The sequence below is a fragment of the Dipodomys merriami genome, unplaced genomic scaffold (assembly GCF_024711535.1).
Source record: "Dipodomys merriami isolate MVZ:Mamm:240054 unplaced genomic scaffold, mDipMer1.0.p SCAF_421, whole genome shotgun sequence".
NCBI classification, from domain to species: Eukaryota; Metazoa; Chordata; class Mammalia; order Rodentia; family Heteromyidae; genus Dipodomys; species Dipodomys merriami.
In genome coordinates, this window is record NW_027205838.1 from 923,143 (window position 1) to 932,901 (window position 9,759).

The 9,759-nt window shown below is 62.5% G+C and overlaps 1 protein-coding gene across 1 annotated transcript; it reads right to left on the minus strand.

Moving 5' to 3' along the window:
* Window positions 1-1,045: 1,045 nt before the first annotated feature.
* Window positions 1,046-8,101, minus strand: LOC138807618 (perilipin-5-like). Its single transcript, XM_069993403.1, has 8 exons — window positions 8,049-8,101; window positions 7,071-7,150; window positions 5,760-5,943; window positions 4,165-4,247; window positions 3,701-3,872; window positions 3,132-3,352; window positions 2,565-2,663; window positions 1,046-2,043 (listed from the first exon to the last, which is right to left on the minus strand). Exons 2-8 carry the CDS (start codon window positions 7,128-7,130, stop codon window positions 1,546-1,548), a joined length of 1,317 nt encoding a protein of 438 aa, XP_069849504.1. The 5' UTR covers window positions 7,131-7,150; window positions 8,049-8,101; the 3' UTR covers window positions 1,046-1,545.
* Between the last annotated feature and the right edge of the window lie 1,658 nt (window positions 8,102-9,759).

Consider the following 9,759-nt stretch of genomic DNA (forward strand, 5'->3'; position numbering starts at 1 on the left):
ACTCCGTTCCCCCCAACCCCCCCATCAACAATTTCCCATTTGCTTTTTTTTCTCACCATCTCAACATTGGTCTCTTACACTTATTTTCCTACAATGTGAGCTACTACAAGGCAGGGGGTGTTGGGTTCGCTGTGAGTTCTGCCTGCCTGGCACACAGCAGGCGCTCAATAAATCCTCAGCTAATGGCAACAAACCTCCACGTGGATTTGGGGGCCTGGGATTCTGTATTTAAACCACCAGCCCTGGTGGGAGGAGCCTGCAGGCCTGTCCATCAAGCTGGACAGGTGAGTATGGGCCGTCCCATTGGAGGAGAGGCTGCGAAGGCTTCCTGGGGGAGGAGTCAATGAGCCTTGGGTGGGAAGGGTGTGGGGGGCCTGCGTAGCTGGGGACAGGGACTCAGGAGGAAGCTGGTCAGAGCACACTTGGGAGCTCTGGAGGTTCTGTAGCAGGAGCAGCTACAGTCAGATCTGAGCTCCTCAGATCTCAGCCTGTTGAGTAGCTGGGATTACAGGCAGGTGCCATGGTGCCCGGCTGGCTTTATTTACTTGTTAGATGTGGGAGCTGCTTGGCTGGGTTTCCCAGAACCACACCCTGGACAACGTCCCAGGGCAGCCACAGGCCGCCCTGACGTTATGCCCTGCGGGTGCTGCTTTCCCAACACCCCTGCCCAGCCACCGCCCGGAATGCGGTGAAAGGACCAGGCGTTGGGGTGAAGGGGGAGGCCGGCCGCCACCCTTGCTCGGCCTTTGCCCGTCTCCCCCATCCCCAACCTGTGCCACAGCAGCCGGACCGGCGGCTACGGTCGTGAGGAGGTTGGGAGAGAAGGGCTTGGTTTCGTCCCCTGCCGGTCCGGTCCCCAGCTTTCTCCGTGGATTTGGTTCTTACCGGGTGCCGTAGCTCACGCCTGTAATGCCGGCTACTCAAGGAGCCCGAGATCAGGAGGGTCGTCAACACAGAAGCACCTTTGTTCTGAGAACACATGGCAGGGCAGGGGCTCCTCTGTCCAGGATGTCCAGCCCCAAAGGGAAAGACCAGAACACTGTGCGATTCTCAGAGTTTCTGACTTTATTTCCATCTAGCTGGGTATTGTTTTTTAGATAGAAAATGTATTTGCGCCAGTCCTGGGGCTTGAACTCAGGGCCTGGGCGCTGTCCCTGAGCTTTAAAAGGACAACCCAAAGCCTCAAGGCTGGTGCTTTATCATTTGAGTCACAGCTCCACTTCTGGCTTTTTGCTGACGTGGAGAAAGTCTCGCAGACTTTCCTGCCCGGGCTGGCTTTGAACCAGGAGCCTCCCACCTCCGTCTCCTGAGTGAGCTGGGATGGATGAGAGGCGGGAGCCCCGGCGCCCGGCTCAGTTCCCTTTGTAGAGACAGGGTCTGGTGATGGGCTGAGGCTTTGCCTGGCCCCCTTCCTGGGGGGGGGGGTCCTTCCCAGCTGGGGTAACAGGCAAGGCCACCAGGCCCAGCAGTGGCCTGTTGGGGGCAGCGGGGATGGCGCTGTGGGGTGCCCGGCGGCCGCCGAGGATCAGCAGCGCCCGGGCAACGTCAGAAGTCCAGCTCGGGCATGAGGGTGTGTGAACTCCGGAGGCTGGGGGGCTCGGGGTCCCCCGGGGTGCCCCCCGCTGCCCGGGATTGCCCGGCCGCCCAGGCCCTCTGATGGGCCGGCCAGTCCATGTGGGCCCAGCGCGGGTCGGGGTCCCCGATGACCTCGTCCACGCAGGTCACCAGGTCCAGCATGGGCTCCGCGCGCTCCACCAGCAGCGGCGCGAAGGGGCCGAGCAGCCAGGGCAGCGGCCCGGCCCACAGCGCCAGCGCCGGCCCCACCGGCACCTCCGCGGGCCGCGGCTGCCCGTGGGGGCCCCGCGCGTCCTCCAGGGCGGCCCGCAGCGCCGCCACGCCCGCCCGCAGCGCCGCCACGCCCGCCCGCAGCGCCGCCACGCCCGCCCGCAGCGCCGCCACGCGGGCCTGGGCGCCGGGGGGCAGCGCCTCGGCCAGCGCCTCCACCGCGCGCGCCAGCTCCGCCGCCAGCCTCTCCAGCTCCACCTGCCGACAGACAGACGCACGGACCGCCGGGGGTTGGGGACCTGCCTTGCCTCGGTTTCCCCTCTGGGCATCCTCGGCTGGGATCACCTGGGTACCTCAGTTTCCCCCCTGAACACCTTCTAAATGGGATTGGGCTACCTGCCTCAGTTTCCCCCCCAGACACTGTGTGTGTGTGTGTGTGTGCACACGTGCAAGTGCCAGTTCTGGGATTTGAACTCAGGGCCTGGGCGCTGTCCCTGTGCTCTTCAGCACAAAGCAAGCGCTCTACCACTTGAGCCACAGCGCCGATTCCGGTTTTCCGGTGGTTCATGGGAGATCAGAGTCTCAGGGACTTTCCTGCCCGGGCTGGCTTCGAACCGCGATCCTCAGATCTCAGCCTCCTGAGTAGCTGGGGTGACAGGCGTGAGCCGCTAGCATCTGATCATCAGCACTTGGTTTGAGTCGCGGTCGGCCTGGTCCCGCAGCCCCAGGCTGGCGGGGAGCCCCTCCCCTGCTGGGCCGCGCCCCCCCCAGCCCCTCACCTGGCCGCAGCGGCCGTTCTGCAGGGGGCTCGGGCTGCGGTCCCCCCGGGGCTCCTGGGCCTTGGCGGGCAGGGCTGCCCTGTCCTGCACTCTGTGGATCTGAGGGACAGGGACAGGGGCGTCAGCGTCGGACGAGACAGGCGCCGTCTGCCCCTCCATTAATAAGCTAAAGCGCAGGGCCCTGTGGGCTGCGGGGTGGATGGCCGGGCAGAGCGGGGAGGGAGGGAGGGAGGGAGGGAGGGAGGGAGGGAGGGAGGGGTGGGGCTTGGCGCTCACAGGCGCCCTCTAGTGGCAGAGGCGAGGAGGACGGGGCGGGGAGCGGGGAAGGTGACTCAAGGGTCAGCACTGGGCTCATCTGAAATGGGGGTGGAGATGTGAGCGAGCGCGAGCAGGTCCTGGAACCTGCGGTCCTCCCGCCTGGGCCTCCTGTGGGCTGGGATTACAGGCAGGCACCACCAGGCCCGCGTCCTCTCCTCCACTGGGAGCTCGGGCAGCCGGGCCCTGCCCCCCCCCCGTGGATTGGGCGGGTGCTCGGCCCCCACTTGGTCCAGGTCACAGGCCTCTCACCAGCTCCAGCATCTCCTGCAGCTGGACCAGCATTTCCTGTGCGCAGTGTTTGCTCTGCCTCAGTTTCCCTATAGAGTGCTCGTAGGCCAGATGGCGGATCCTGGATGACAGGGAGGCCAGGCGGACAAGGTAGCCCTGCTGGCGTCTCTGCTCCTCCGTGGAGGCCGCTTCCGCCTCCGCCCCGGCCGCTGCCGGGCCCTGGGCCTCGGCCTCCAGAGCCTCTGGGGAGGAGCACAGCAGGGGTCAGCATGGCCACCCCTCCCCCTCTGTGCTCACCCTCAACACCAGCTACGACTGGGAGCTGCAGCCTGCAGATGAGGGAAACCGAGGCACCGAGCTCAAATCCCACACGGTGCCTTGAGGAGACCCAGGGTTTGGACCCATAGCTATGCTGTGCCATTTAGACAGCCTCGTGTGTGTGGGGGGGGAGAGGGCGGGGGGCAGAGGGGTGTGGAAGTGGCTCCCTGTGGTGCTGTGTGGCCTTCTGCCTGTGGTGAACCTCTCTGGTCCGGCCCCACCCCCACCCCTCACCCATGGCTGCATGGGAAGGTATCGGGGCCCGTCCTCACCACTGGTCGGGGGCAGCAAGTGGTCCACCAGCTCCTCAGACCTGCCCAGCACCACGTCCAGGGCGTGGCTCACCGAGCGCCGCAGCTCCACGCTCCACCGCCGGCCCCGCTGGGCCAGGCCGGTCACCCCGCTGACCCCACTGACCACCGTGTCCCTGGCCGAGGTCAGCACCTGGCGGGAAGTAGAGCCACTGCGGGCGCTGCAGGCCGGCAGCCCTGCCAACCTCAGCTACCGGGGCCGGGCCCTAAAGCCCCTTCCCGCCTCTGTGCCTCAGTTTCCCCTCTATCAAATGATGGGGAGATAGAACCCTCCCCTGTGGGGGGGGGAGTGTGGCTACGTGTGGAGGCGCCTCTGGCTGTTGATGTTTCTCTTTTCCTCTGAGCAGGGGCTTGGCCCCCTCCCCTGCCTAGACTTGAGGGGGTGACCCCTCCACGGGGTCCCCACCAGCTGGTCATCCCCGTACCGTGTCCGAAGGTTGCTGGAGGAAGGGCAGCTTCTCCTCCAGCTTGTCCAGGCCTCTGCAGGCCAGGTGGTTCACTGTGGCTACTGGGGAGAGAAGGGAAGTTGGGGGTACATGGGGTGATCGGAGGGAGGGAGGGAGTGGGGGGCTAGAGAGGCAACACAGAGAGAGACAGGGCCCCCAGCCCGGGCCATGGACAGCGGACCCCAGAGGTGGGCCAGTCTTTGGAGGACCCCCGCCCCCATTCTCCAGCAGCTACAGAGCGGCTGGACACACAGCAGGGAGCCCGGGGGCGCAGGGAGCCCGGGGCCTCCCCTCCATACGCCGTTCCCTGGTGATCCTGACCCACAGAGCCTGCCCTGTCCCCTGCCTCTGCCCTGCTGCCCAGCTCAGCCTCCATGGTGACCCCCCGAGCCCCACCCAGATCCAATGACCTCAGGGAAGCTCAAGGTCCCAGGAGCCACTGGGAAGGGGCTGGAGGGGTCTCAGGTTGGAACTCTCGAGTGATTTGATTCCTCAGTCAGACAGGAGCCCAAAGTCTTCTTCTTCCCACTCACCCAGCAGGCTAGACCCCTGAGCGACTAGACAGGGCTAAGCTGTGTGGTTCAGGACCAGCATAAGGATGGGGGGGGGACACAAAGGGACCCAAGGGATGTTGGACCAAAGGAGGGAGGCAGGCTGGGAAGGTGGCTCAGTGGTAGTGTGCTTGCCTAGCATGCAGAAGCCCTGGGTTCCATTCCTCAGCACCACATACACAGAAATGGCTGGAAGTGGCTCAAGTGGTAGAGCGCTAGCCTTGAGCCAAAGAAGCTCAGGGACAGTGCCCAGGCCCTGAGTTCAAGCCCCAGGACTGGAAAAAAGAAAAGGTGGGTTAGGGGGAGGCTGAGGGGAGAGGACCAGAGAAGAGAGGCCATAATTCAGCAGGTGATGGTGTAAGGCCAGCTGAGCAGATTTAAAGAGGTGCATGACAAGGAAAGAGATGGAGGTGTCGAGGGTGGGGTGGGGTGGGGTGTCTACAGGAGGGCACACAGGAAGTACATTTTTTGGGGGGTCTGGTCATGGGGCCTGAACTCTGGGCCTGGGCGCTGTCCCTCAGCTCTTCAGCTCAAGGCTAGCGCTCTACCACTTGAGCCACAGCGCCACTTCCGGCTTTTTCCTTTTTGCTTATGTGGTGCTGAGTGAGGAATTGAACCCAGGGTCTCAGGCATGCAAGGCAAGCGCTCTACCACTGAGCCACTTCTCAGCCCCAGGAAGTACATTAAAGAGAGTTGTATCCTGTAATCCCAGCTACTCCGGAGGCAAAGATCAAGAGGATCAAGGAGCAAGGCCAGCCCAGACAAAAAGCTCCCCATCTCCACCAACAAGCGGGGTGTATGGTAGGCTATAGTTATCATCCCAGCTGTTATGAGGAGATGTAGGTGGGAGAAACTCTGTTCTTTCCCAGGCCAAGCCCTGGGCAAAACAAAAACAGGAGACTTTGTCCCCAAAATAATGAAGGCAAAAAGGGCTGGGGCACGTGGCTCAGGAGGATGGGCTGAGGTCATTCTGGGCAGCAAGGGGGGCGGGTGGTGACCCAGGAACACAAGCTGGGGACTCACGCTGGGGCTGCAGGTGGTCAAGCAGCGGCTGGGCATGGTCTAGTGCTCTGGTGGTGAGACCGCACACGCAGTGCTCAGCCAGGCGGCAGGCAGAGCCCAGCACCCGGTGCCGGTCCTTGGTGGAGCAGTAGGCATCAGAGACGGCCCTGACCAGGGGCAGGGCTGCCACACGCTGTACCACGTTCTGTGGGAGGGAGTGGGTATCAGAGAGGCACCTGGGGGAGGCAGGGGGTGGCTTGGAGGCCCCCAAGCCTGCTGGTCCTCTCTCCCAGCCAGATGTGTGGGGAGGAATGGAGGAGTTAGGGAGATGCACACAGAAGGATTGGGGGGGGCCATACTGGCTGTCAGTCCTGTGCACAAGGTTAAAAGTTTTTGACATGAAAGCTGGATGCCGGTGGCTCATGCCTAGCTACTCAGGAGGCTGAGATCTGAGGATCATGGTTCGAAGCCAGCCTGGGTAGCAAAGGCCGTGTTGAGACCCTCAGCTCCAATTAAACAAAACAAAAATTGGAAGTGGAGCTGTGGCTCAAACTGGTAGAGCGCTGTCCTTGAGCAAGAGCTCAGGGACAACATCCAGGCCCTTGAGTTCAAACCCCACAACCAACAGAAAAAAAAAAAAAAGGGTCTAGGAAGACGGCTCAGTGGTAGAGTGCTTGCCTTGCATGCATGAGGCCCTGGGTTCAATTCCTCAGCACCACATAAGCAAAAAGAAAAAAAGCCAGAAGCGGCGCTGTGGCTCCAGTGGTAGAGCGCTAGCCTTGAACTGAAGAGCTGAGGGACAGCGCCCAGGCCCAGAGTTCAGGCCCCACAACTGGACCCCCCCCCAAAAAATAAGTTCAGATATAAAATCAGGCACCTGTAGCTCACACCTGTAATGCTACTCAGGAGGCTGAGATCTGAGAATCAGGGTTCAAAGCCAGCCTGGGCAGGAAAGTCTCTGAGACTCTTATCTCCAATGAACCACCAAAAAACAAAAACAAAAACAAAAACAAAACAAAGCAAACAAACAAACAAAAAAGCCCAAAGTGGCTCTGTGGCTCAGCACTGGCCTTGAATGAGAAAGCTCAGAGACAGCACTCAGACTCTGAGTTCAAGCCCCAGACAGACAGACAGACACACACACCCCACACTGTGGCGTGATTGCTTGGGGATGGGACATCAGAATCGATTGATCTAGAATGCAGCTTCTAGACACGGTGGCCGGGGGTGGACTCTGCTTGGGCTGTCCGTCCCAGCCCTGGGACATGGCAGAATCACAGGTGGACACGGGGCCGGCCTGGCTGGAAGCTGTGCCATGGGGAGGTCACTCACCTGCTGCTCCTGCTCGGAGCTGGGTCTGGGGTCCTGCGTGGCCGCCGCGTGGTCAGACATGGTAGACACGCAGGGTGAGCCTGCGGGAAGGAGACCCTAGCGAGCCGCCCTTCCACCGCCTCTGAGACCCCCAAGGGGGGGACTTCAGCACCTGGGGGGGGGCTTCAGCGCCTGGGGGGGACTTCAGCGCCTGGGGGGGACTTCAGCGCCTGGGGGGGACTTCAGCGCCTGGGGGGGGACCTCAGCGCCTGGGGGGGACTTCAGCGCCTGGGGGGGGACCTCAGCGCCTGGGGGGGAGGCTTCAGCGCCTGGGGGGGACTTCAGCGCCTGGGGGGGGGCTTCAGCGCCTGGGGGGGACTTCAGCGTCTGGGGGGGGGCTTCAGTGCCAGGAGGGGGACCTCAGCGTCTGGGGGGGACTTCAGTGTCTGGGGGGGCTTCAGCGCCTGGGGGGGACTTCAGCGCCTGGGGGGGCTTCAGTGCCTGGGGGGGGACCTCAGCGCCTGGGGGGGGACCTCAGCGCCTGGGGGGGACTTCAGCGCCTGGGGGGGACTTCAGCGCCTGGGGGGGCTTCAGCGCCTGGGGGGGCTCTCTGACCCGGTTGAGGGGTGACCCCTGTCTCCCCTTGCCCTGCTGTGTGAGTCTGGGGACACGCCTTCGCCCCTCTGGGCTGTGTCCCCTGGTGGCTGGGGACGGGCCTCCACGCGTGGGGAGCTGCAGACCCCGGGCAGCCCCACTTGGATAGGCAGGGAAACTGAGGCACGCGGCCAGCCCAACCGCTGGGCCCAAGGTCACCCGGCCCGGCGGGGCGGGGGGACGGGGCCGCCGCCCTCGGAGCCCTGGGCTCGGCCCCGCCGCGTCCGGAACCCCGGCCAACTGGGACAAGGGTCCCGGCCACCTGCTCGGGCCCAGCGCGCCCCGCGCGGGACCCGCGCCCAGCCAACCCGCTGCGGGGCCCGGCGCCCCCCGCCCCGCACTCACCGGCGGCCCCCGCGCGCCTGCGCCCCGCGGACCCCACACCCGGCCGCCGCGTCTCCGCCCCCCGCGCTGGCGGGCAGACCCGCCTTATAAAGCATCGGGTGGGGGAGAGGGCGGGAACCTTTTCGAGGACTGACCAATGAGAGGAAGGCTCCGGAGGGGGTGTGTTCCCGGGGGCGGAGCTTTAGGGTCCTGCCCGGCTGGGTCCTGGCTCCGCGGTTTCCATAGCAACTCCGAGACGCTCGATGCCCCAGGACTGAGCTCCTTGATGTGAATGACTCCCCAGGCAGCCCCCTCGCCACCCCCCAACGCCTGGCCGAACGACCCTGGGCAAGTCACTTTCCACACACACACACACACCTTTTTTTTTTCTTTTGTGCCTGTCCTGGGGCTTGAACTCAGGGCCTGGCACTGACCCTGAGCTTCTTTGGCTCAAGGCTTGCGCTCTACCACTTGCACCACAGTGCCATTTCTGGCTTTTTCTGTGTATGTGGTACTGAGGAATCGAACCCAGGGCTTCATGCATGCTAGGCAAGCACTCTACCACTGAGCCACCTTCCCAGCCCTGTATTTGTTGTTTGTTTTTTTTTTTGTCAGTTGTGGGGCTTGAACTCTGGGCCTGGGCGCCGTCCCTCAGCTCTTCAGCTCAGGGCAGGCGGGGGCTCTACCACTTTAAGCTACAGCTCCATTTCCAATTTTCTGGTGATTCCTTGGAGATAAGAGTCTCATGGACTTTCCTGCCAGGGCTGGCTTTGAACTGTGATCCTCTGATCTCAGCCTCCTGAGTAGCTGGGATGACAGGCCTGAGCCACCAATGCCTGGCTTCTTTCATCCTGTAAATCTGCTATTGAAAGCCAGGAGCCAGCTCAGCCCTTTCTCTCATTTTTACAAATGAGCCAAATAGAGTTCAAATGCTTAAACCAGACAGATTCAGGAGATTCCCGCCTTTAATCCTAGCTACCCAGAAGGCTGAGATCTGCAGGAACTGGGTTCAAGGCCATCCCAAGCAGAAAATTTCTAGGGGTCCCCCCCAACTCCAAAATAACCAGCGAAAAGCTGGACTGGAGGTGAACAAGCCATGAACAAGGAAGCCCAATGAGCACCAGGCTTTGAGTTCAAATCCCAGTACCCCTATCCCTCCACAAAACCTGAAACCAGTTGTCCTGGCTTTGTAACTATCCAATACGAATCCAGCCTGATCATCTCCAGACCACAGGCTTTCAACCTGGATATAACAGGATCCTTTTTCTTAGGGGGCTGAACCTAGGCAACCCCAAACAGCTCAGAGTTCCCCGAAACCTCACTCCAGCCTCCCATGCCCAACTCTGCATGGACAAGGGTTCCCAGATCTGAGCTGTGAGGACTCAACCCCCCAGTTCCGCCCAGGCCTTCGGCTCCCTCCAGCCCCTGGGGTGTACCCTGAGCAGGCACCCTGGGCCAGAGCAGCCCAATGTGACACGGCGGAGACCTGCCTGTGTGATCTGGGACACAAGGGCTGGCAGGAGTCCACAGGGAAAATGACACCCGGCAATGAGCAGGGTTTTATTTCCAGCTCAGCCCCAGGATCGTGGGGGGAGAGGGAGGGAGGAAGGAGGGAGGGAGGGAAGGAGCCAATGACAACCCACCCTAAGGACAAGCCATCTACTTGGGAACATTGAAGGCTTTTGGGTCTCAATTCCTCATCCCTCTTCTGATGCCTGCCTTTCTTCTTTCC